The sequence below is a fragment of the Cololabis saira genome, chromosome 10 (genome assembly GCF_033807715.1).
Source record: "Cololabis saira isolate AMF1-May2022 chromosome 10, fColSai1.1, whole genome shotgun sequence".
NCBI lineage: Eukaryota > Metazoa > Chordata > Actinopteri > Beloniformes > Belonidae > Cololabis > Cololabis saira.
Window position 1 is genome coordinate 42,880,990 of NC_084596.1, and position 27,275 is coordinate 42,908,264.

General features: G+C 39.1%; 1 protein-coding gene across 1 annotated transcript; it reads left to right on the forward strand.

Moving 5' to 3' along the window:
- Positions 1-2,123: 2,123 nt before the first annotated feature.
- Positions 2,124-27,275, forward strand: LOC133453101 (transferrin receptor protein 1-like). The gene is made up of 18 exons (XM_061732974.1): positions 2,124-2,292; positions 7,565-7,615; positions 9,748-9,985; positions 11,455-11,638; positions 14,982-15,204; positions 15,288-15,410; positions 16,082-16,171; positions 16,684-16,823; positions 17,528-17,685; positions 17,775-17,894; positions 18,821-18,906; positions 19,008-19,071; positions 19,169-19,236; positions 20,044-20,105; positions 20,207-20,297; positions 21,424-21,645; positions 22,893-23,045; positions 24,420-27,275. Exons 2-18 carry the CDS (start codon positions 7,583-7,585, stop codon positions 24,660-24,662), a joined length of 2,298 nt encoding a protein of 765 aa, XP_061588958.1. The 5' UTR covers positions 2,124-2,292; positions 7,565-7,582; the 3' UTR covers positions 24,663-27,275.

A 27,275-nucleotide genomic window follows, 5' to 3' on the forward strand; every position in this document is an offset into this window, starting at 1 on the left:
GGCCTTAAACAGCAAGCAACTCCAACAACGGCCACTATAAAAACTGCCGTTGAACTTTCAGAGGTATAAATCCTTGAAATGTTGAGAGCATTTGGTCTAATTTATGTCCACTGTTTTATTTAGCAGGAGATATAGCGGCGTCTGACATGAGGTGCCAAAATGCCTGCTCCAAAAAAAGTTTTTTGTTGTTGTAGATGCAGCTAAATAATGTTCCCCTTGAAATTCCAAAGCAAGTATGACACAAAATGCATGAAAATTGTGGTGGGGGGGAACATCGTGTAATCCTGAGACAGCGTCAACCAATCATCAATTCTGCAAAATACACGCTAGCAGCCGGGCATAAACATGTCATTACTGAAGTCATCCCAAAAGAGCAATTACAGGGTCAGTCACTTAATCTCACTAAGACTGTTTTAGTTTGATAATCAGTAATTAAAAGTGTTGTCAAATCAATGCACTTGCAAAACTGACTATCAAAAAAAAGAGAAAGAAACTGCCTGTTTACAAGATTTACTAATAATTTACCACCGGTGGCGACTGCTTTGCTGCAACCCACTACCGATGCCCAATCACAGGGGCTGTTGATTTGTCAGCCCTGTCTGTGTTAACACAACAGTTAGTGATTTAACAACCACATTATCAATATTTTCTTATTTTTCAAGCTTCTGGCACCCAAGCTGTGTGTTTATGTGTAAAGTAAATCTAATTCAAAAAGCTGACTGGTACTGGTTTTGGCTTCAGGGCAGGTGGTTGCAAAACATGGCACATTAGGCATGAATTGTAAAGTTATTCAAGCTTAATATAAGCAATGATTTGACTTTTGAGTTGGAAAAAGTACCAGAAAAATTATTAAAAAAAGGACCCAGACAACTACTGGAAAAAAAAAAAAAAAAAAGTGTCGACTTGGTCAGCACACAGACCAAACTAAATACGCCTGCACTTTCTTTCCTGTAGCTCCTCTGCTGACATTTTCACAGCTGCAGCAATAAGAAAGCACTATTTGTGGACCGTGGGGTCTGGGGAGGTAAAAGTGCTGGCAGTGGGTTTTATGTTTGTTCTCATTTCAAGGTGAGCAGTCGGTGGCAGACGCCAATTTGTCTGTAATCTGGGGATCGTTCAAGGTAATCTGTTGTTTAGATGGACTAACGGAGCCTACAGTTCAGTTAAATTATTTCTGATGACAAAAAAAAATTATTAACAAAAACAATTGTATTGAAACTGTGATTTATTAAGATAAAGGCAATGGCAAAGAAGTCACAAAAAACTGTAATTCCTGGTTTGACTTTAAGTAAAGTATGTTTTGTCAACATATATTGTAATTAAAGCATTAAAAGTAGGTAAAAATACTATTTAGGAGATAGAGAGATGTCTGTCATCATGCTGTCTTGTACTGTATCATTCATTTGGAAACTGTAAAATTAGCCTTGTCCAAGAAAGTTAATTTGAAGCACTTTCTTTTGTTTTCAAGTTCAATACATTTATATATATATACAAAAATGTATTCAGGACTGTCTCAGAAAATTAGAATATTGTGATAAAGTTCTTTATTTTCTGTAATGCAATTAAAAAAACAAAAATGTCATACATTCTGGATTCATTACAAATCAACTGAAATATTGCAAGCCTTTTATTATTCTAACATTGCTAATTATGGCTTACAGTTTAAGATTAAGATTCCCAGAATATTCTAATTTTTTGAGATAGGATATTTGAGTTTTCTTAAGCTGTAAGCCATGATCAGCAATATTAAAATAATAAAAGGCTTGCAATATTTCAGTTGATTTGTAATGAATCCAGAATGTATGACATTTTTGTTTTTGTAATTGCATTACAGAAAATCACAATATTCTAATTTTCTGACACAGTCCTGTATATATATATGTGTGTGTTGTTCACCACCAAAGGTGACCTCTGCCCAGCTTTCTGTTCTGACACTAGTAAAGCGGTAACTTTTCCTCTTCCAGAGTTGTATTTCTTTCCAGCTCTGCAGTAACCACGTGGTCCGCTGCTGTCAATCAAAACTCCGTCTTTCCTGCTGAAAGCGCCTCTACAATGCGGAGCCTTCGGTCCCTAGGCCACGCCCACCGGCGGCGCCCACGCCCACAGAGGAGCTCTCGCGATAGCGACGTGTGCGCTCGTCCAATCCCGAGAATAAAATTGAAGGCAACGTGGTGAGGGGCTCAAGGGCAACCCGGCAGACTGACGTGATAGCAGAGGAGCGGCACAAGGCGCCTCGTGTCAAGGGCTGTCAAAAGAAGAAACTGTTCAGCTCGAGCTGTTCCGAAGTAAAAGGTGAGTTTGGTTTTATTCTGCCGTTGAACTGCAGGAACAACAGGAACCCGAGGCTGGTAACTGAGGCGCGGTACGTTGACACCGGTTCAAAGACGAGAATATGCTCGCCTCGTGTCCTGACCGGTTATAAAAGGACACCTGTCACTTTATACTTGTACCCGCGTGTCGTCCATGGAGACGTGACTGGGCGCCATGACGAGGGAAACGCGGTCACGTCCTCCAGCCTGAATTACGGCTCCGCGTTAAATCGACGCAGAGCCTACGGCGTAGGGTACGCGGCGACGCGCACCGTACGGCGCGCGTCGCCGCGTATCCTACGCCGTAGGCTCTGCCTTGGTGTGACGCAGAACCATAAATCAGCCTTCCTTGGTGCGCTCTGCCCTTCATCCTGCGCAGGGACGCCTCCAAAAATGTTTCATAGTGGGGGCAGATATGGGGCCACTTAAATTCTTGATGTGGACACCAAATTTACACAGGTGTATAATCCTGGTGGCATAAAGTAAAAATCCAGTCCAGCAGTACTAAACCACCCAAATACTAAACCACTTCCTCTGCAGGTAAATGGGAGGTCCTTAGTGAAAACACCTGCTCTAAATGTACAGGCTGATCCAGAAATATGGCAGGGTTTTTACTTTATGGCATCTGGATTATACACCTTTGCAAAAAAACACCAGTTCCCATGTTGCAAACAGCAGAAATTGCCGTAGCATTGTCTGGAACAATTGCTGGACAGGATTTTTACTCTATGGCACCTGGATTATTCACCTCTGCACCGAAACTAAAAGCCATCATTACAGGATTTTATTATACTGTTTTAGTGTAAATACAGAAATACTCAAAGAAACGCCTACTGATGTGCATTTGCCCCAAATTATTTGGGATGAAACACATAAATGATGATAGAATCTATGTGACCGGCAAGTGTTTTTTTTTTTTTTAATTCTTTTATTTTTATTGAGGCCAGCACATTTGTAGGGGGGGTCCTGACACTGCGTCCTGACACTGCGCTGTCCGGCCAGCGGCTCCGGCTCGGAGCAACTGCTGTCCTGACCTTGACCGGTAGCAGATGGCTGCTATCCTAGCCCTGGCCTTACTTGCACCCCCCACACTCAGTTCTTTTTCTTCTTAAATAAAGGAACATGCTTGACTACATATAGGTGAAGCAGAAAGGAGGAGGAGGACACGGCTCACATATTATACAAACTAACACCTGCCAGGCCTGGAAAAAGCAGATCAGTGCACGAGTTGCCTTTAAAAGCAGCATCGTGGGTCATAGTCTGTATTTAAAACCAGTTTAAATGACCTTAATGGCTTTTTTTTTTTTTTTTTTGTCCTGATTAGAGGTGGTGGTGTTGTCACCTAAAGGGGCAGCTGTCCTGTATAGCTCTTATAATTTAAAGCGTCCTCAGGTTGACACGAGATCACCATCTCCTGCTGTCATTCATAACGTCCTGCCGTTTCCAAAATACTCTGCAGGCCTATGAAATTTGATTTGCCCACTTTTTCCCATGCTCTATCTGAGCTTTCCCCCCGTGTGACTATCACATGATGTGCCACTGCACAATGACTCCTACGTACCCCCTGACCCCCCCATGCACTTCTCCTCCACTGCTCCTTCTATCTTCCTTTTTCTCCTGCTTTTAGTCTCCCAAAGCGTAGCTTTTCCCCCTGCTTCGTCACCTTCTTTACTCAATAAAAAAAAAACTATGTATTTGTTGGTAATGGTAAAGAAAGTGATTATTTTATTTAAAAAAAAAAAAACCCACAGGATTTGTTATTCTTGTATTAAGAATAGACATTAGTTCAGTCTCAAAACTGGTTGGACAAGGTTTTATTTTGCTAGACGCATGGTTGCAGGTTCTTCACACCTATTACTGTAACAGGAAGTAAACTACGGTTATCGGTAACTGATCGATCATGCCTTTTCACGTAATGAACAAGCCATGCGACTCTGCTGAAATCTTGTTGCATCATCTTACAACAAATCTTTGAAGAGACTTTGACCATGACTGCTGCAACAATTAATCTCCCTTTGGAGACAAACAAAGTATTGAACCCCCCCAAAAAAATCGTAAGCATTTGCTGAGTCCTCCCAGGGGTAAACACTTCTGAATCTATGGTAAGATGTACAGGACTGTCTCAGAAAATTAGAATATTGTGATTAAAGTCCTTTATTTTCTGTAATGCAAAAGTGTCATACATTCTGGATTAATTAAAAATCTACTGAAATATTGCAAGCCTTTTATTATTTTAATATTGCTGATCATGGCTTACAGCTTAAGAAAACTCAAATATCCTATCTCAAAAAATTTGAATATTCTGGGAATCTTAATCTTAAACTGTAAGCCATAATCAGCAATATTAAAATAATAAAAGGCTTGTAATATTTCAGTTGATTTGTAATGAATCCAGAATGTATGACATTTTTTTTTTTTTTTTTTTTAATTGTATTACAGAAAATAAAGGACTTTATCATAATATTCAAATTTTCTGAGACAGTCGTGTATATTTTTGGCTGCTCTGGCCAGCACTATTGATCACTATTGACTGTGATCAATAGCAACTGATCCTGTTGTCTTAAACTTCATATTTCACAGCAGTGCTGTTGCAAGGTTGCAACACAAGTCTCTTGCTACAGATTTGTTAATCGTCCGTTTAGAAAACAGTGGTTATTGTTTCCCCTGAAGGGACAAGTTGCTAAGAAGTTTACGCCGACGCTGCCTCTCAAGCACTTGATGGTGGAGACCGTTAACGGTTGTGTTTGACCTTCAGGGTCGTGCAGCCCTTACGGTTGAACTCTTGCACGGTTTTCTATTTCTTTGGACGGTTTAAGCTGCATGGTACTACAGGGACGGGGAAAGAGGTTGCTAACGAGTGAAGGCTGATGGCGCCGCTTTTTTTTATTTTGAAAACCTTGACTACGAGTGCAGATAGTCGGGAGTGTCTCATCTCAGGGCTCGGGGGACCACGGTCCTGTCCTCGTAAAAAGGGTGGGACTCGCCTCCTGTCCCGCTATCAGTCTCGCACACACTTGCAGACCGGAGTCATGAGGGATTTGATCTCTACATGAATTACCTTCCATCCCTGTATGCGGCGGCTGTGCACGCATTCTTGAACTGTCCCGTTTTACTCTAATATCCATAGGTTTCCCCAGGTGATGGAGCATTTGGCTAATCTGATTAAAGCACCAGCTCTGCTAAAGTCCGGTATGTTTGGTATGTGAGATTATGGACGTGGAGAGCAATTAGCTTTACACCGCCACTAATCCCTGCCTGCCACCTCTCTTTCCAAAGCCCCCATCAGTCCGACTTTAAGGCACGACGCCAGGCAGGTTGGTGGTTGAGAAACCTACGAGACGTGACTTATGTTGTACTTGTGATCCCTGGCGGTTTTTCTGGCTGGTTCCCAGGTGGCCCCTCGGCCGGTCGTCAAGGCCGTCCTCTGCCAACAATGTGCTGAAGTTGGTGCTCATTTAAAATGCCCTGAACAGCTTGTTTGCTTCACTGAAGTATACTGGAAATAAGAAATAAGTGCTTCTTTTAAAAAAAGAAATTGCAGCATTAGTTTTTCAACAAGCCGGCCCATTTCATTTTCAGCCCAAAGTTTTGATAATAGCTGACGTGGTTTATTGATTCAAATGTCAAGATTCGATTCCGATTCTTAAGATTCAGAATCGATTATCTCAATTCGATTCGGATATCGATTTGGTTTAGTGTTATTAAAACAGTTTTTTGAGCTGTTGCATGAATTATATGAGTGTGTAGTTATGCAACATATTAATACTAGTATTATATTGAGATTCAACAGCAAGTATTGGCAGCTAATGATGCTGTAAGGACCAATCAGCTCCCAGAATGCTGATAGAACTGAAACAGAAACATCGTGGGGCAGAATTATCAAACAGATCCAGGGAGGAAACAGAGAACGAATAAAATCGGTTTTATTTTTTCCCCACATTCGGCTTTAATTTTTTCAGTTTTCGGTCTATTTCGGTTTTTAATTTTTGAGAATTAGATTTTTAGCATTTTATACAAATGTAACCCCAAGACAGTATATAAAGTAATGAAACATAGACAATTTATGCAATTATAACTGAAAACTTTAATGTTTTCATACCTTTTTAAACATATTTAAAGGCAAAAACATGACACCAGTTATTTGCGTGTCCAACAAAACATTCCTTTTTGTAGGCATAACCAAAAAAAAAAATACCAAAAGGTGTAATGTAATGATGAAAGAAAATCGATCTTTAGACATACGAATCGATTTTTGAATCGGAAAATAGTTTTTTTTCTCTCCCAACACAGGCCTAGTGGTTTAACCCCTGGTCGTATACTTCACACGCGGGGTGGCGGTTAAAAGCTGCAGTGTTGACCTGGCGCAGGGCTTTGATAAGACAAGGCTTGTTTAAGAGATGGCGATTTGTTTTGTTCTTTTGAGGGTCGGCGGTGACGCGCGAGGCGTCAGATTCTTGTGTGCGTGCTTCCAGCCCAGCGTAGTCTTCTCTCTGAAGACGCCTACGTGCATCGCTGCTTTTATTGTGCTCGTCAGACTTCCCCAAAACACAAGGATGCCCTAAGTTGGGAGATCATGACTGCTGCAAGCCTCAGTCAACAATGGAAAAGGCAGCGGAAGGTCATGAAGGGACGAGTGGTGTCTGATAACAGCGGGTCATCGGGAGTCCAACCCCCCCCCTGTTCTTTCTGATATCTAGAGATGATGTTCTCATAAACCGCAGTGAGACGTCCCGGTTTCACCTCTCTCCCGCGAAACTCATTCTGGATTACACTTTTAAAGAATATATACACAAGACTTGGGTTTCCGTTCCTGTTCTCCATGTAAAACCGAGACGGGGCTTTGTTTTGCTTGGCGGGCGCTTTGGCGCTGAGGCTTGTGGGAAACGAGTTCCTCCGTTATTCTGTCAAGGTGTGCAGAACACTGCTCTTCTGTGCAGGAAGATGGGATTAGCTTTCAAGTTAGCAGCCAGGAAACCCCGTGGATGTTTTGATAAGAGGCGGGACGCGTCCTCTGGACACGTTATTCCCAGCGTTCGGGAAGTCGATATTCCACCTGACGCTACAGTAACCAGCACAATCTTTGAGTGTGTGTGGCTTAAGGTTTTTCTCCCACTAGGGGAGTTTGTACCTGCCGTTGTTTATGTAATAATTGCTCGGGGGTTTATGTTCTGGGTCTCTGGAAAGTTCCTAGAGACAATTTCTGTTGTAATAGACGCTATATAAATACAATTGAATTGTTTGCTTTCTGTTTTCAGAGTCCTGCTGAAGCAGCCATGGACCAGGCCAGGTCGAAAATATCCAAAATTGTAAGTATTGTAACTTCACATCACACAAAATTACAAGCCTTATTCCCTGCTTTTAGCTGACCTTTGTTATGCAGCAGGGTTTATTGATCGTCTCCAAGAACAAATATAAAGGCACGTTTTTTGTGCAAGTTATTTAATCTCTTTTTGTTAATAGAAACTCAATTTTAAGACATTTTTAACAGGACTTTTTCATATGTAGCTTTTCTGTATCTTTCCCAACAAATGCAGAAATGTAATTTCGTTAGCAGTCAAAAGTGAACATTTCCTCTAATATCTGATAAATGTGTGTTTTTACCACTAAAGAACCACAAATGTGCTCTTAAATTCAAGATTGTTATAGAAAGTCCCAAGATACGAGAGTTACAATATGTTCAGTTTCAGATACAGTCAGTGCCCCACCCTTTTTATTTTTTCTTGAATTTCTTTTAAAGCAAACGAGAGATGCAAGTTCAGTTTCTCTTTTTCATCAGTTTCACTGTTCAGGGGTCCACGGGAGGGGATTTTCTTTAGTCAGGGCCGTACCAGACTTTAACCGCTTCATCGCACATCTGGATTCCTTTCTGTCGATCTCTGATCAGAACAGAGCAGCAAGTGAAACGATTCCGCTGCTCTTTGATGTACACGCCAACTGAAAAGAAAAGGGATGAAAAGAAAGCAAAACGTTTGATATTTTTATATCTGTTTTGGGCAAAAGTTGATTCGACGGGCGGAAGTTGAGTTCTTTTAAAACGTAAGTATTTAAAGATGAATTGCTAAATGATGCTGCTGTGACTGTTGTTGTTTATTTTTTTATTTTTTTTTTTTTTTAAACATCTTTTGATGTTTGACATCTTGTTTTTTCCAGAGGTGTGTAAAGTACTTGAAAAAAGTAACTAAGTAAAAGTAGAAATACCATAACTGAAAAAGACTTTGGTAAAAGTTAAAGTCACCCATAAGAAAATGACTTGAGTAAAAGTCTTAAAGTAGCTCATATTAAATGTACTTAAGTATCAAAAGAATCTTGTGAAAAAAAACTCAAGTATCAAAAGTTAAAGTATTTTATAGTACGCATGAAAAGAAGCAACACAACCAAAAATTATCCTTTTCTTGTTTTTTTTTTTTTTTTTTTTTTTTTTTTTTTTAATTTCACTTTCAGGTGAATGAAATGTGGTATAGAATACAACACCAAAAATAAACAATTTTTTGTAAAATTGAACATAGAGACCACTTTTAAACATTTTAACTATGTTGGGGGATTTCTCATGAGCTTTAATTCACTTACTTCAACGTGCTTGTTGAGGTTGGATGGGGAATTCTTGAATGCCTTTGTCTCTTTGTAAGGCACAACATACACTTGATTGGGAAGGTTTACCGCGGTTAACGTTAATCTCGCGGTAGTAATAGTACCGTATGTAGTACGGTTGTCCCGATCAGGATTTTTTAGCTCCTGATCCGATCCCGATCACTTGAGTTTGAGTATCTGCCGATTTTTTTTTTTTCCGATCACTTTTTTTGGCTCCCGATACAATTCTGATACCTTTTCCCGATCATATACATTTTGGCAATGAATAAAAAAAAAAAAAGAGGACTAAAACTCAAATGAACTCAAGTTTCTTTTATTGTCCAGTGGAGAACAACATGGACATTTATTTCAACAAAGCGTATCAGCTCTGGTGCCACAAAATGTAAAAACATGGAATAACAAAAAGTGCAAAACAAAAGTAAATAAATGTAACTTCAAAAGAGGTAGTTGAATGACATCCAGTCAATCTCACAAACACAAGAAAATTAAAATACTTTTTGGCTTAACCTTAGTGCAACATTCTGAATGGATGAAATGAATAGCAGCAGCTTAATGCAATATGAACAGATATAACATTTCACAATTCAAACATGTAAACCATGTTAGTTTCGCTCACGGCCGGAAGTGACGTTAAATGCAACGATATATAAAACTATTTAATATATATTAAAAACATTAATACTTTTTTGGCCGATACCGATGTTTTGAAAATGCCGTGATTGGGCCCGATCGATCGGGACAACACTAGATGCAAGTAAAGTACAAATCCTCAAAAAAAACTACTTAAGTAGTGTAATGCAGTACATCGACTTTGTTACTATACACCTCTGTTTTTTTTTTCCTGCCACAGTTTAACGGGGAGCCGCACTCGTACACGCGGTTCAACCTGACGCAGAACATGGAGGGGGACAACAGCCAGGTGGAGATGAAGCTGTCGTCCGACGTGGACGAGGAGGTCGGGGCCAACGGCGTGGGCGACCACCTCAACCACGCCGGCAACAACAAGCCCTACGCCGCTCAGAAGCTGGGACGCACGCCCAAGAACCTCTGCTTCGTCGCAGCCTCCGTCCTCCTCATCTTCATCATCGGTGAGACGGTTACGTGTTCACATCGGGAATGAATCAAGAATTCATTCAGGAAAAAAAAGATATATTATATATCTTAATAAAATAAATATGTATGATTTATTAAAAAAAAAAAATATGTATATGCATGCCTTTTTTTTTAGGTTTTTACCAACATGGTATAAACCATTAATATATATGCAGACAAAAAAAAAAGAATTAATTCAAAACTGAAATAAATCTGCTTTAGTTGTGTCCAAGGCTGCGTTGAGGTCGTCTCGGTAACCTGGTCTTAACTTAGGGCTTCTGTGGGGAAGGTTAAGTTCAAATCACAGTAACACTATTCGTATCCATCCTTCTTATCCGGACTGTCCAGGCAAAGCTGTCACATTCAGCCGTTAGTCTTTATCACGTCATTGCTCCACGTCATTGTAAATGAGGGCTCGCCCTCAATAATGTTCGAGTTTAAATAAAGATGTGTATATATATCATGCAGCACTTCATGCTCCCACATTCTTTATTTATCCTTTTATTTCATTCATTAAAAGAAAAACAAAACGGTTCAATATAATTACAAGAAATCTCTTTCCTTGAATGAAGACTAAGCTTATTTTATCTGTCCTTTTTTCTTAAGAAATCAAATTTCAATTAATGTAATAATAAAAAAACAAAGCAAATTACAAATTATGCAATTTTAAAAAGAACAAAAAAAACAATTTCCAATAAATGTAATAAAGAAAACAAACCAAACCAAAACTACAACAAAGTTATAAAATAACACAAAATAGCTGTCGAATAGTTGTATTCATTTTTGATTCAAAGAAACTAAATATGACTGGTGCTAAAGAGAGAGAGAGAAAAGAAAACCCACCTAACTTAACAATTATCATGATATTTCTTCATCAAACTGGCTTTTATTATTCTTTTAAATGTAATGTTTGATTTGCATTCTTTGGCTTCTGTATCCAGATTGTTCCATAAACTCATACCTTTTACAGAAACACAACGTTCCATTAATTTTGTCCTGAATTTAGTTTTTTTTTTTAAGATCTCTGTTCCTTTTAAGTTATACTTATTTTCTCCTTTTTCAAATTTTTTCTGTATTGATTGGCAAGATTTTCTCATGAGCTTTCCACATAATTTGCAGAATTCTGTCGTCCACAAATTCAAGAAATGTCAACAGTTTTAACTGAAGGAATAATTGGGATTTAAAGGATGACTATCGTGTTTTCTACTTATTATTATGGCTTTTTTTTGTAAAATGAAAATAAACTTGAGTGTATTTTTTGCAAGCATTTCCCCATACTTCAATGCAAGATGTCAGATATGGCACAATCGTAGTACATTTTTATAGTTATAGGAATTGTGTCTGTAAAAGTTGATCAGCTGAACACTATAAAACTGGACAGTCTATGTTTCCACATGTTGACTAGACTCGTGTGCGTTTGAAGCCCCGTCTCTGCGGCTGCAGCTAAAGTCTGTTTGTCTTTCAGGGTACCTGATTGGTTACGTGGTCCACCGGAAGAAGGACCTGGCCCCCATGTGCGCCGCCTCCTTCCTCCCCGCGGGGGACGCTGTGCTCTCTGAGACCGGCGCCGCCCCCCTCATGAACTGGGACGACGTCAAAAAGCTCCTCGGTGACAAACTCACCGCTGCCCAATTAGAAAAGGCCTTCAGGTGGTTATGAATGTTTATACTTTTATACTTTTTTAAATATTTTATAGCACTTTTTTATACATACAGGTACAGTAAGTAACTTATAAGTACAAAATCAGTAAGACGAGACAATGAGTGTGTTTACATGGGAAGTGTAATTCCTCTTTAATTTGGAATTAAAATTAAATCTGATTTTAAAATGAGTAAAAATAACCATGTAAACACCTAATTCTGAAGTAAGTGGCTGGTTTATTCCCATTTTAAATCCGAATAGAATAATTCCGCAATCATGTATATACGGAAAAGTATTAGGGCCAGGCAGGATAAAAATAAGAATAATATTTTAGAGGAGGAAGATTTATTTTTTTTCATTATGCACTTCGAGAAAAAAGTCGAAATGTCGAAATTGTCGAGATTATTGTTGAAGTACAATTTCAAGAAAAAAGTCGAAATGTATTTCAACTTTATTCTCGAAATTCCGACTTTATTCACAAAATTTCGACTTTATGCTTGGAATTGTATTTCAACATTAAACTCGACATTTTGACTTTTCTCGAAGTGCACAATAAAAAAAAATAAAAAATCTTCTCCTCAAATATTTTTTCTCCTGCATGGCCCTAATACTCTTCCGCTTTAAATGAATTCCGGTTTTCCAAACAAAGTTTCAAGATGGCAGCACGCAGTAAACGGTGATCAAAAGCAGAGACCATTTATTTAATAAATAGCTTAGAGGACCTGGAAATAATTAAAAGAACAGATGGAAACAGGAAACATAAAAATTGTGAGCTTTTCAAAGTTGTAGCGGCTAAGTTTGTTTTTCTTTCGGTAGACGTAACTTCCGGTCCACCCCCCTATCCAATCAGAACCTTCCCAACCCCCAGACCTTGAGAGGAATTGGAGAAAGCCGATCAAACGCGTTTGAATAGTTTTAATTCCAAATTAAAAAACATCATGTAACCATGGCCATTCACTAGGGCAATGCGTACATCAGTGTCCAGTTGCTCCAAAGCGTCAGAACAGCCGAACAAAACAGTCTCTGGGTCCGGAGATAAGTTCACATTAAAGACAGTTGAGTACCATAGGAAAATATCAGACCAGAAGGAATGGAGGTTCGGGCATGACCAAAAAAGATGTTAGTGTGCCTTGACATCTGCTACATAGGGGTGAAGAGTCGGGAAACATTTGATGAAGTTTGACCTTAGAGTAGTGTAACCTGTGGACTAGAGGTGGGACGATACAGGTAAGTCCCGATTCGATACTGTGGCGATATGTGGCCAATGATATCGATAATATCACGATATTTTCGATTTCATCAACGATATATCACGATATATGTGACTGAAAAAGAAAAAATACCTATAAAAAAGAAAACGTCTGTAGTTATATGACTGTAAAATAACTAGTGAAATAATAATTTCACAAATAATTATTGTGAAATAACTAAGAAATAAATAACTCAAATAGGCTTTTCAATATCCCTTCTTTTCCAATATCCTTTTAGCCTGTTTAATTATTCTGTCACCACACACACATATTGCCATGAAGCATCAGGCATTTTTCACTTATGTCATGACAAACTGTATCCGATAACAGAAGAAACCAAACAAGCTATAATAAATATAAATAATATGAACTTCATTGAACTAATATAACATTTTGAAATTTAAGATGAAGTATCCAAAGCACTGAACAGTGGTTGTGCACGGGTGGGCGTGTGTCCGTGTCCGTATCCGTGTGTAACGTGTCTGGTGATTCAATGATCTGCAAGTTTTCCCAGCACACGGTTGACTGGACACGGAAGGATACGAGCGAGGATCACTTACAGAGTGAAAAGCATAAACGTTACAACACAAAAAGACTGAGGATCATTTACTTTAACGGCGTCTGTAATAGGTGGAATAATTTTGTATTCCAGTACGACGCCCTCTCCTCACGTGGAGCGGGAGCGAGGTCCTTTTACAACGCAGCTGGTTGTCTGTGCGAGCGGACATTAACGCATATGGCAGCATAAATACAGGCTCAAACAGCAAGTAATTTCCAGCATTAACAGTGCTGCTCAGCCCGCTGTCTGTACGAAGTAAACCGGTCGTTCTGTATTTTCTGCACTGGTTTCTCAGACGGCCGCTTCGACATGTTTGTTTTGTTCACGGGGGCGGGCGGGGCAGAGCTTGAACAATAGTGCGGTGACAACCGCGTAAACCATTGTGTGTGTTGTAATAAAATTTGCCGTCAGTATATCGATTATTTATTGAAACAGAGACCACAACAATATATTGCAATATCGATTTTTTTTTTTTCTCTCTCCCCCTTCCCCCCCAGCCCTATTGTTGACTACGTGGTATAGAGGGAATGCATTGAAGTCACTTCCCCACTGGACCAGCCCCCTTACTCTCACTGAGTGGCAAAAACAGCTGCAACTAGTGAAGAAGTCGGGATAACAGCTGATTATCGGCTTAAATTAAAGGCAGTTGGACTTGACAGTGACCCGTACAGTTACCCCAAGAACCAGTGGTCCATGGACATTAATATTTGGTACAGTTACCAAGAACCAGTGGTCCATGGACATTAATATTTGGTACAGTTACCAAGAACCAGTAGTCCATGGACATTAATATTTGGTACAGTTACCAAGAACCAGTGGTCCATGGACATTAATATTTGGTACAGTTACCAAGAACCAGTGGTCCATGGACATTAATATTTGGTACAGTTACCAAGAACCAGTGGTCCATGGACATTAATATTTGGTAACAAATCCAGTTTCCTGATATTTATATGTACTTTATTTCTACGCCGGGAAAATACACGAAGCAAAGCTTGAAGGCTTACAAAAGTCTTGACGCTTGGTCCGACTTCAAGGCAGGATTTGTTGTGAAAATTAAAGTGATGAGGACACCGAACTTTATGATTTGACCGTTTTACGTTAGCCAGCCAAAAATCCAACATTACCTGATACAAAATGAGAACCACAAATCCACATTTCCGTGTCTGGAATCCAGTTGTTTCTGTGAATTGCAGCGATCCATTTGTCTCTCTTAAGCTTATTTTTCAGCAGTCTGTAAAACGATAACTCCGATTTCTTGCTAAATCTATGAGTACAGTCGATCGCACAACAGCTCTTTCCCATTTTAGATGTTTTCCAGTTGCTCAAAGTGAAAGTTTACACTGACACTCAGTCTTTCTGACACTTAGTGGGCGTAACCCGCTGTGAAGTCACATCTGTGACGTCATGCGCATTCCCTCTATTGGAAGAAATATTTATACTTGCTGCAAAACACAAACAAAGCACTGATTTTGTGATTTTTTTTTTTTTTTTTTGTGTTGCGATTTTGTAACATTTTGATTCTCCCCGGTTCTGTCGTAGCGAGTTCTCCAGAACCGAGCACAGGGCCGGTTCGACTGGGGATGAGGATCTAGGGAACAAGGTTCTTTGGAGGTTTAAGGAGTTGGGCATGAAGACCTGGGCCGAGGAGCACTTCGTCAAGGTCCAGGAACTCCCAGCGTCGGTCTCCAACAAAGTGGTTTACAAGGGCCAGCAGGAGCTGCAGCGGGGCTTCCTGAGCTACAGCGCCAACGGGTCGGCCACGGTGAGAGACACGCTAAACTCCTGAGAGAGCGCTTGAGAAAGTGGCACGCAGCTCGGAGGGCTGAGCCGTTGTCTTGTGTGCAGGGCGCGGCGCTGTACGCCCACTACGGCCAGGAGAGCGAGTTCAGACAGCTGAGGAACAGGAACATCGACGTCAGCGGCCGAGTCGTGCTGGTCCGCGCCGGAAAGATCAGCTTCGCAGAGAAGGTGCGTAGTTTAGGTCAAAAATGAACCTTTCTTCTGTATAGATCAGGGGTCGGCAACCCGCGGCTCTAGAGCCACATGCGGCTCTTTAGCGCCGCCCTAGTGGCTCCTGGAGCTTTTTCAAAAATGTTTGACCTTTTTTTTCTTTTTTCTCTTTTTCCTTTTTTTTTTTTCTTTTCCTTCTTTAATCTCGACATTTGGACTTTTCTCAACATTTCGACTTTTTCACGAAATTTTTACTATTTCCTCGACATTTGGACTTTTTTCTTGAAATTTTGACTTTCTCCACATTTTGACTTTTCGACTTTTTTCTCAAGATTGTACTTCAACATTAATCTTGACATTTTGACTTTTTTCTCGAAATTTTGACTATTTCCTCGACATTTCGACTTTTTTCTCGAAATATCGACTTTTTTCTCGACATTGACTTTTTTCTCGAAGTGCATAATGAAAAAAAAAATCTTCCTCCAGTTCTAACTAATATAGAAACATGCAGCATGTGTTGCCTTCATTCTAAGGCTTATACAAGACTTTTCATTTTTTGGGGCTCCAGACATATTTGTTTTTGGTCCAAAAAGTCTCTTTCAACATTTTGGGTTGCCAACCCCTGGTATAGAAGTAAATAATTGCACAATATCTTTGCTTTATCGTTTATTTATTTTTTATGATTACAGGTGGCCAATGCCGCTAAATTGAACGCCTCTGCCGTATTGATCTACCCAGATAGCCATGATATTGGAGACAACACCGAGCTTTATGGACACGTAAGTGAAGGAAGATGAAACTCACTGAAGCACATGTGCAAGTAAATGTTTTAAACTTATGAAGTACGGCTGTCGGATTTATTTTTTTATTAAGGATCCCCATTAGTCCTCTCTGCAGTGAAGACTATTCTTCCTGGGGTCCAACATTGCACAACATAAAACTTTTCAAAGTTGTAGCGACTAAGTTAGTTTTTCTTCCGGTAGTCGTAACTTCCGGCCCGCCCCCCTATCCAATCAGAACCTTCCCAACCCCCAGACCTTAAGAGGAATTGGAGAAAGCCCATCAAACATGTTTTCCATGTAAACCTCAATTCCGAATTACTATTTCCATGTTAACTCTAAGGAAAATAATAATAATAATAATAATAATTCTGAATTATTTAATTCAGAATAATTAATTCCGAATTAAAAAAAAAAAAACATCGCGTAACCGTGGCCAATGTTGTAAAAACACTCCCGTCCATGCGTTGAGGCTCCGCGGTCTCCTGATGTTGTGGTTGGTTCCCCCACAGGTGCACCTGGGCTCCGGCGACCCCTACACCCCCGGCTTCCCCTCCTTCAACCACACCCAGTTCCCCCCCGTGCAGTCGTCCGGCCTGCCCCGCATTCTGGCCCAGACCATCACCGCCGGCACGGCCAAGAAGATCCTCAAGTAAGACCCGGACACCTGGGAAGACACCCTCGTCAGGATAATAAGAAAATCAAACCTGACACATTTGAACTGTACGGAAGAGTATTGGGGCCATACAGGGAAAAAAATATTTGAGGGGATTTTTTTTTTTATTGTGCACTTCGAGAAAAAAGTCAGTGTCGAGGAAAACAAATCTGAATGTAAAGATTAATGTTGAAATACAATTTTGAGAAAAAAGTCGAAATTTCGCCTTTTTTCTAAACATTTCAACTTTATTCACACAATTTTGACTTTCCTCAACATTTCCACTTTTTTCTCGACATTTCGACTCTTTTCTCGAAGAGCATAATGGAAAAAAAAAACGTCTAAGATATTTTTATTTTTCTCCTGCCTGGCCCTAATACTCTTCCGAAGAATCTTTAGTATTCAGCTGCTGTTATTTTAATACAAAAAAGCTCTGAAATGTAGAGAAAAAAGTCAGAATGTCGAGATTATTGTTGAAATACAATTTCAAGAATAAAGTCGAAATTTTGCCTTTTTTCTCAACATTTCAACTTTATTCACGAAATGTTGACTTTTTTCTCAACATTTCAGCTTTTTTCTCAAAATTGCATAATGAAAAAAAAATATCCCTTTAAAATTATTTTTATTTTTCTCCTGCCTGGCCCTAGTACTCTTCCGTAAAACTGTGATGTTGATGGTTTCTTTCTTTATTTATTTTTTAGTGGGCTCGGAGGCCAAAACCCGCCTCAAGAATGGACGTCCCACTACTACTACAAACTGGGAGACGAGAGCGACGTGATCACCGTGGATGTCAACAACGTTCTCTCTGAGAGGAAGATAGTGAACGTGTTTGGGGTGATCAAAGGCTTCGTGGATCCAGGTACAGTCCCGTCACGATAGAACAGGGCGTCCGTAAGCGAGCTCCAGCTCCAGATGTTGACCCACGCCTGGCCGTGTCTCTGTGCTCAGATCGGTACGTGATAGTCGGTGCTCAGAGGGATTCCTGGGGCCCCGGCTTTGCAGCGTCCACCGTCGGCACCAGCGTGCTGGTGGAGCTGGCGCGCTCCATCTCAGACATGGTCAAGAACGGTATGGACATGTACCCATTTGTTTCTTTTTGTCTGCATATGTATTAATACTAGTGCTGAGAAGCGATTTTAATAAAAAAAAAAAAATCTAATTAATTACAGGATTTATAATGAATTAATATAATGAATCGCATTTTAATCTCATATCTGCTAAAGGTCCCTAAATAAAGAATTCGATTTCTAGGACATTGCAGTGCATGACTAATCAATTGAATACACTAAGAAGAGAAGATTTGAAATCCACATTTTTATTGGTGAAGTGTGTTTCATAAATGAAATTCAAAAGAAAATGCTCAAGCACATCAGCAAACAATTAGGCCAGGTGCATTATTCAAAAATGCAATGCAAATACAGTTAAATAAAATTCAATTCAAATAAGAGAAGATACTTTTTTGTTTATGCCCAAAAAAGGATGTTTTGTTGGACATGAGAATAACTTGTGCCATGTTTTTGCCTTTTAAATATGTTTAAAGGTATGAAAACATTAAAGCTTTCAGTTATATTTGCATAAATTGTCTATATTTTATTACTTTATATACTGCCTTGGGGTTACATTTGCATAACATGCATAAAATGGTTGGTAAAAACCTAAGGCATCTATATATGAATTTTTTTTATATATATATATATATATATATATATACACACATTTTATGGGGGGGGTGACATTCGCTGCTAGTTTAAAATGAGAAAAACGCATTGAGGGAAACGCACAACGGGCACACAAGCCTTGGAGATCTGTAAGAGAAAAAACAAACGCAAGAACAGGCAGAGACACAAACCGCAACCGTTTCAGGTCCCTGAGACTGAATCAAAGCTAGACTACTGCCATTATCTGTCCCCCAAATCTGCCGAAACAATTGGGTTCAAGCTCAGGAAAGAAGTACTTGCAGCATATTCAACACCTGTGGTATTTGTTCATCTTAGATGGATTCAAGTTGAGGAGGAGCATCGTGTTCGCCAGCTGGAGTGCGGGAGAATACGGGAGCATTGGCGCCACCGAGTGGCTGGAGGTGAGAAGTGCATGAACAAAGGTTTAACATTCCCTGCAACGGTAATTTGTGACATTGATTTGAACCTTTGCTAACTTTGTCTTACTTGCCTTCACACACAGGGTTATCTGTCCTCCCTGAGCATGAAAGCCTTTTCCTACATCAACCTGGATGGTATTGTAACAGGTATGTACTCATCTCCTTCCTTTCTGCATTCAGATTTAATGCTGAACCCTGTAAATGTAAAGTAAGACGTTTAATTCTTTATATGCTGTTTTTTCAGGTCGGACTGGATTTAAAGTGGCGACTAGTCCCTTGATGTACAGCCTGATTGAAAAGACTCTCAATGAGGTACGACGACGCCTCAGCACCTTCTAAATGATCTCTGTACCACTTACGTGTTGAATTACATCCAAATGTTAACACTAGGGCTGGGGATCGACTCAAATGTCACGAATCTTCTTAAGATTTAGAATCGATTATCAAGATTTGATTTGATTCCGATATGGATTTCGGTTAGTGTTATTAAAACAGTTTTTTGAGCTGTTGCATGAATTATGTGACTGTAGTTCTGCAACATATTATTACTAGTATTATATTGAGATTCAACAGCAAGTATTGGCAGCTAATGATGCTGTAAGGACCAATCAGCTCCCAGAATGCTGATAGAACTGCTTTCAGAAACATCATGGGTCAGAATTACCAAACAGATCCGGGGCAGCAAACAGAGATGGGGCCGTATGGAATCTGTTTAATTCCATTAAAATTTTTTCCATTTCGGTTTTTAATTTTGGAGAATTTGGTTTTTAGCATTTTAGGCAAATGTAACCCCAAGACAGTATATAAAGTAATGAAATATAGACAATTTATGCAATTATAACTGAAAGCTTTAATGTTTTCATACTTTTAAACATTTAAAGGCAAAAACATGCGACCAGTTATTCTTGTGTCCAACAAAACATTCCTTGCATAAACCAAAAAATAGCAAAAGTTATAATGTAATGATGGGAAGAAAAGATCTTTAGACATACAAATAGATTTTTAGGAATTGATGAGAATCGATTTAGAATTGGAAAATCTTTTTTTTTTTTCTTTTTTTCCAACACAGCCCTAGTTAACACAGTTGGTGAGTCATTTCTTTGTTTTGTTTTTTTGTAGGTGAAAGACAAGAAAGTGTCTCTCTTCAGTCAGTTTGCAAAGACTGACTGGCAGTCCAATGTGTAAGTTTTTACCGTCCCTTCACACTGAGTCGGTAAATGTGCAGCGTTGTTCACTGACCTGAAGTCCGTTCTCTGGCTGAGATACTCTGTTTTCTGTCCAGGCTGGAGCCCATGAAGGTGGATAATGCTGCGTATCCCTTCCTGGCCTTTTCTGGCATTCCCTCCGTTTCCTTCAGATTCACTGGTAATTCTGTAAGTCCCGTCTTTTCTCTACAGCAGTGTTGCTTTATTTATTTATTTATTTATTTATTTATATATATAGTTTATTTATTACAGATCTCCATTAGTCCTCACTGCAGTGAAGACTATTCTTCCTGGGGTCCAACATTGCACACATAAAACAATAAAATACAATCCTTACAATTAAAACATAACTAAATCTAAACAAAAATGATCTGAGATGTAATGGAATTCAACCTTTAAATTGTTGAAACCAGCCAGAACCAAACAACAAAAAATATTCCATTTTACACACTCAGAATTTCAGAATAAACCAAGAATTTCAGAATAAACCAACTAACTAAAACTGACTTCCTTGCTAAGTACTGCTTGTCTTAATTTACTTTTGAATCTAGCTTTATTGTTGATCATGGTTAAATGTGGTGGAAGCTTATTCCAGTATGTTACTGCTCTATTATAGATACATTGTAGCCTCTTCAGTGCATTGGTTCCTGGTAGAGGAAGAGGAAAGTAACACCAGAAGCAGATCTTGTTTCACACTGCAAAAACTCAAAATCTTACCAGGAATATTTGTCTTATTTCTAGTTAAAATTTTTAGTAAAAAGAAATCTCATTACACTTTAAACAAGACTCATCACTGGAAAAAACAACAATTTTCACCTGTTTCAAGTAGATTTTCCCTTGAAATAAGTAGAAAAATCTCCCAGTGGAACAAGATTTTTTTGCTTGTAATGAGAAGATAAATCTTGTCCCACTGGCAGATTTTTCTACTTATTTCAAGTTAAAATTTACTTGAAACAGGTGAAAATTGTCAAGTAACAAGTTATTTTCCGGTGAGGACTCTTGTTTTAAGTGTAATGAGATTTTTTTTTTTGACTAAAAATGAGACATTTTAACTAGAAATGAGACAAATATTCCTGGTAAGATTTTGAGTTTTAGCAGTGCAGAGCCATGTTGAGTATTGCTGGGTTTTAGATGTGATGACAAATTGATAGGTTTACCAATGTTCCAGATGTTGAAACTAAATGTTAGCAGGCTCCACGCCAGCCTTTGGTCAACTTTTCTCCAGGACAATGCGCCATGCATCCACGTTGAGTGTTGCGTCGTCCTCCTCACGTGTCGTCGTCTTCTCTCTCAGGACTACAATTTCTTGGGCACGATGCTGGACACCAGAGAGAAGCTGAACATCGCCACGTCCTCCGAGGTGGCCCAGCTGGCTGAGAGGGCGGGCCGCTTCGCGGGCCACGTGGTCCTGCGGCTGGTCCACGACCACCTGCTGCCCCTGGACCCCACCAGCTACTACACCGTCATCCGCTCACAGGTGGCCCGGATCAACGGAAAAGTGAAGCAGGTCCACAGGGTGAGTGTCCTGGCGGGGGGTTAGCTGCTGCTTTGAGTTACCACATTGGAGCGGTCCCAGTTCAACTGTTTATGGAGCTTTTCCACTAGAACCTGCTCGACTCAACTCGTCCTGGTTTCTTTAGGGCTGGGGATCGATTCAAATGTCAAGAATCGATTCCGAATAGATTTATTACGCCTTGATTCGATTCTGATATTAATTTGGGTTAGTGTTATTAAAAAATATTTTTTCAGCTGTTGCATGAATTATATGACTGTGTAGTTCTGCAACATATGAATACTAGTATTATATTGAGATTAAACAGCAAGTATTGCAGCTAATGATGCTGTAAGGACCAATCAGCTCCCAGAATGCTGATAGAACTGCTTTCAGAAACATCTTGTGTGGCAGAATTACCAAACAGATCCAGGGAGGAAACAGAGACGGATGAAATCGTTTTATTTTTTCCCATTTTTGAGAATTTGGTTTTGAGCATTTTATGCAAATGTAACCCCAAGACAGTATATAAAGTAAAGAAATATAGACAATTTATGCAATTATAACCGAAAACTTTAATGTTTTCATACCTTTTTTTTTTTTTTTAATACATATTTAAGGGCAAAAACATGGCAGTTATTCTGGTGTCCAACAAAACATTCCGTTTTTGGACATAAACAAAAAAAATACCAAATGGAATGAATGAGAATTGATTTAGAATCGGAAAATCAATTTTTTTTCAACACAGGTCTATGTGACATTTGATTGTGTGATCTAAACGAAGAAGACAACAACACCGCTTGAAGCTTCTCACTCATCTTTTAACTTGATATCAAACACAAGCCACAGACCCAGCAGCACATCTATCATCTCCTCCAGGTTCTACATCTTTAGTGTTGTTGTCTTCTTCCTTTAGATCACACAATCAAATACGTCACAGCAGCTTCACTGCAATCCCGCCCACTTCTCATCTGGGTGTCTAGAAACAAACGAGGAGAGTCGAGTCGCGCTGAGTAGGTACAAGTATAAAAGCGCCATTAGAACATCGGCAGAATAGTTACAGAAAAAGTATCTACTTAGCACGTTAGACCCCTAGTGGGAAAGCGCAAAGGTGAGGCGAGTCAGGCTGAGTAGGTTCTAGTGGAAAAGCGCCTTTAGTGTCATTTTATCATCTCTGTCACTGGTTCAGTAGAATGCGTGTCCAGAAGCTGCAGGTGTGTCTGGTATTGAGTTGTGGAGTGTAAATGTGTGCTGTGTTCCTCCCGGTCCAGTCCCAGCTGCTGCCCCGGGCCCTGACGGTGCAGTGGCTGATCTCTGCAGCCGGATCCTTCGACCGAGCCTCCTCCAGCCTCATGGAGGAGATCCAGAACAGCAACCTGGAGGACATCGAGAAGTGCCGCATCCTCAACGACCGCATCATGACGGTAAGACTCCCGTCACGGAGGGACGAGTAGCCATCACTTCTGGTTGGTGGGGTTTTATTCCTCCTTTTTCTTAATAACCATCTTGACGCTAAAGCAAGATGTCAATCTTATGTCTCGGCTTGTCAGCAGGGGTTTGTTGGGGCCAAGTAAGTACCGTATTGTCCCAATTATAAGAGGGTGTTTTTTTGCATTGAAATAAGACTGACTAAGTGGGGGTCGTATTACATTTGGGGTTAGACATTGCACCCATTCACAACGCTAGATGGCGCCAGATATCTTTAAATCCAAAGCTGAACTAAACTCCCCTGTCATGAAGAAGAAAAATAAAAAATAGCGGTAAGAAAGAAAAGGGAAGAAAATAAGAGAAGAGATAACAGAAAATGGACCAACGTAGCGACGATCAGGAGAAAAGTGGTTGGAAGATCGGCAGGTTACCCGTCAGCTGAGGAGAAGTTATGATGCAAACTTCAACATGATTATTTGAATGAGGCAAAATAACATGCTTTTATTTCTGGAATATGTTGTTATAATCATTAGTTTCAGATGGACTGTAATTATTTTCTGTATAAAAATTTAATTTTGGTGTTCAAAAAGTATTTTTTCAAACTTATATTTGGGCCAATACGGTAATTTGAACATGATGTAAATGGGAAGAGGAGCAGAGCCAAGTCACCAGAGGCTTTTTGTTTCTGCCTCTCACTTGAATTTGATTTGAAGATTTTGTTTCGAACATGCATGCATGCATACATGCATGCATGCATGCATGTATGCATGTATGTATGTATGTATGTAATAGAAGTAATTATAATGTATAGTATTACATTATCATTATTTTACAATAATACTACAATATAATAGAGAACAATAGACAGCAATGGTATAACAATATACTTTAATAAATATATAAGAGTAGATATGATATATATATATATATATATATATATATATATATATATATATACACACACACACACACACACGCATATATTGTTTCATATATTTACCTCCAATTATATACATAAAAATTACTTTAAATCTATATATTGACATATCTTCATATAACTATAAATCAATATATATATATTAATATAGATATATAAATACTGTACCTATAATACAACTCAATATATACATACATATAACATCTATCTATAATATGCATCTATATATCTACATATATTAATAAATGTACATATCTACATGTTTATTTGCATCTGTATTTTGAATAAAATGTTATCTTTTTTTTTAAATTGTGATATGTTTTAGCTCAAATTGTTGAATATTTAGCTTCACCTTGTATTAGAACAGAGCTCTTTGGCGAGCGTTGTTGTGATTCTGGTTGAATGACGGCAGATATTCCCGGTGTTCCTGCAGGTGGAGAGGAACTTCCTGTCCCCCTACATCTCCCCCCGGGACGTCCCGTTCCGCCACATCCTGCTGGGCTCGGGCCCCCACACCTTCGGGGCCCTGTCGGGCCACCTGGACGCCCTGAAGACCAGCGACCCCGAGGCCGACACCGACCTGTTCCACACCCAGTTCGCCATGGTCACCTGGACCGTGCAGGGCTGCGCCAACTCCCTGTCCGGGGACATCTGGTCCCTGGATAATGAAATCTAAACAAGAAAAAAGCATCTTCCCGGCTCCCTTGTTCACAGCACGGCCCCTCGTATCATCATAGCGGCGCTGCCAAACATGCAGTTGAGCAGCTTTTTAAAACAAAACCTCAAAAGTTAAGCTATTTCAAAATAGAGATATAATTTAAACTCAGAGCTGCCTCGTCTCCCTTGTTACTGAAGCCAAACACCGAGAAGTGAGCTGCCTTAAAACAAAAAATAAATCCAATAATAATAATAATAATAATAGTCAAAATACTTGGAGCATCTCTCGACCTCTAATCTTATGGTGCTACGAGTGACTTACCTTGAAATGCCCATGTTATGTGACAGATATACTTGACCGACCCTTGCATTAGCTGAATGTATTGAAAGTAAACCCTCCGGGACATTTATCAGGTCATAATTGTAGTAAAAGCTGCGTCTGCCAGCTCGGATATATACGAGAAAAAGCTCTGTGTAAAGGACCAAATACCCGTATTTGGTCATTTCTTTATTCAGTTACTCTTGTATAAATATTTATGATTTACATTATTTTAGTGCTTGTCTTTAACTGAAAGGAAGAACGATCCTTTGAAAGGAGGACTGATATGACCTAACAATAAAAATTAAAAAAAAAAAAAATATATATATATATATATATATACATTTATATACATACACACACACAAAAATATATGTATTAATAAAATAAATATATGATATATTAAAATATATATTATATATTAATATAATATGCCTTAGGTTTTTACCAACATGGTATTAACCATTAATATATATGCAGACAAGTTAGAAAGTAAAAAAATATATATATTTCTGAGTCTAATAATAAAAAAAAATATATACGAATGATCCTTTGAAAGGAGGACTTTATTTTGAAAAGGACTTTTATTTTGAATGTTCGAACAGGATATCGTCCGTTGCAGTTAACGGTTTATCACTATTTCCTTAAACCTGTTTATCATATGGTTTAACAGTTTGTGTCAGGTATATTTAACAAAAAAAACCCCGTCAAAAGCCATTAACTGCGACGGAGGATATCCTGTCTGAACATTCAAAATAAAAGTCCTTTTCAAAATAAGGTTATCCTTTAAATTAAAGACAGGTGCTAAAATAATGTAAATCACAAGAATATTTATACAAGAACTGAATAAAGAAATGACCAAATACGGGCAATTGGTCCTTTTACACTCAGTGTTACAAGCGAAAGACTACAATAGAGAAACGCCTGCTGAACACGTTCAAACCTTTGCTACTTTTTGGTTGGCAGGTGCTCTCTGGGCGTCAGGACGTGCTGAACTCAACTGGCCACACGTGATATTTTTACAGTGACGCAAATACACGTTAGACATCACAGCTAATCTGCGTCGGCCTTCCAAATAAGCGAGGGAGAAGTCTCCAAACAACGTGGCACTGAAATGAACCTGTCTATTTATTGTTATTTATTTATCAGTGACAGAGTTCACTATAAATAGTTATTTTTTAATCGCCTTTTTGTATAATTATCGGAAGCAGTGCCTTCCATAATTATGACAGTTATACTGTCGGAAAGAAAAAGCAGCATCTGCTTGAAGAAGTGTACATGTCGCCCAACAGCCTGTACTGAGCGCACAACTTTTTAGTTTTTTTTTTTTTTAAGTTTGTTTTTTCTTCTGAACTGACACTGGAGCGGTCTCTCTCGAGCAGTTCCAGCTGGATCCTGTCAGAACCGGCCCATTGGGACATGTACACTTCTCATCCTGTCAACATTATCGGGAGCAGCGTCTTCCATAATGTGGAAAAAAACCAGAAGGTAGTTTTTGCCTACCAGTGTGTGTCCGTATCGGAGGCAGTGCCCTCCATATTTCACTGTAGGGGTGGATGTTTTTTTATTATCGGGAACAGTGTTTCCCATAATGTTGTATATAAAGTTCATAACGACGCACCCGCGTCCATGCTCATGTCTTTTTAGCGCGCTCTCTCCTAGTTTTCTCGTCTGTGAAGTGAAGAATCAGATGTGGTTGTATGTAAATCGGACGCTAGTCTTGTTTCTTTGACGCAAAAGAATTGGATTTAAAAAGAAAAAGCATGTTAGACTCGTTGGAGCGCCGTCGAACACGACGGCCGGATCCAGTTTTTTCCAAGAGTAATCAGCCTTTGTATTACTGATTCCATCTGTGTGAAAACTTGTTCATTCTTGAGATTTCTTTGTGCCTTTTTGGTTCTGACTGCACTATAGAGCTGAGCTTCTACATAAATACTTAAAAATGTTTTGAAAGATAAAAGATTTGGCTTGTTTCAATGTTTGTGCATTTCTTTTCCTTTTATGTCGTGTGTAAAAACCTAATGTATGTTTTTAGATGAGTTAATTGAGGAATGAAAAGGAGAGCAATTGGATTTTAAAGTTGAGTAATTTGAAAAAGTCTAAACATTACTCAGATTTGTGACAATCTAAAAATTTTGGTTTAGCATTATTTGAAAAAAAATCACTTTTAGTTTAAACTGATTTGCTGAGCTTTTAATAACAGGCTGTGCATCTACAAAAAAGGATGTATCTGCATTTATTTCCACCTTAAACTGTATGAGAGTTTGCTTAGCTTTTTTTTTTTTTTTTTTTAAATAAAATTCCCATCCTGTC

What these genes read in the sequence shown, in the direction of transcription:
- LOC133453101 (XM_061732974.1), top strand. Translation starts at nt 7,583, where the DNA reads ATGGACCAGGCCAGGTCGAAAATATCCAAAATT. An exon ending in GGTCGAAAATATCCAAAATT is followed by an intron (nt 7,616 to 9,747) that starts GTAAGTATTGTA and finishes TTCCTGCCACAG; the next exon opens with TTTAACGGGGAGCCGCACTC. An exon ending in CCTGGATGGTATTGTAACAG is followed by an intron (nt 19,072 to 19,168) that starts GTATGTACTCAT and finishes CTGTTTTTTCAG; the next exon opens with GTCGGACTGGATTTAAAGTG.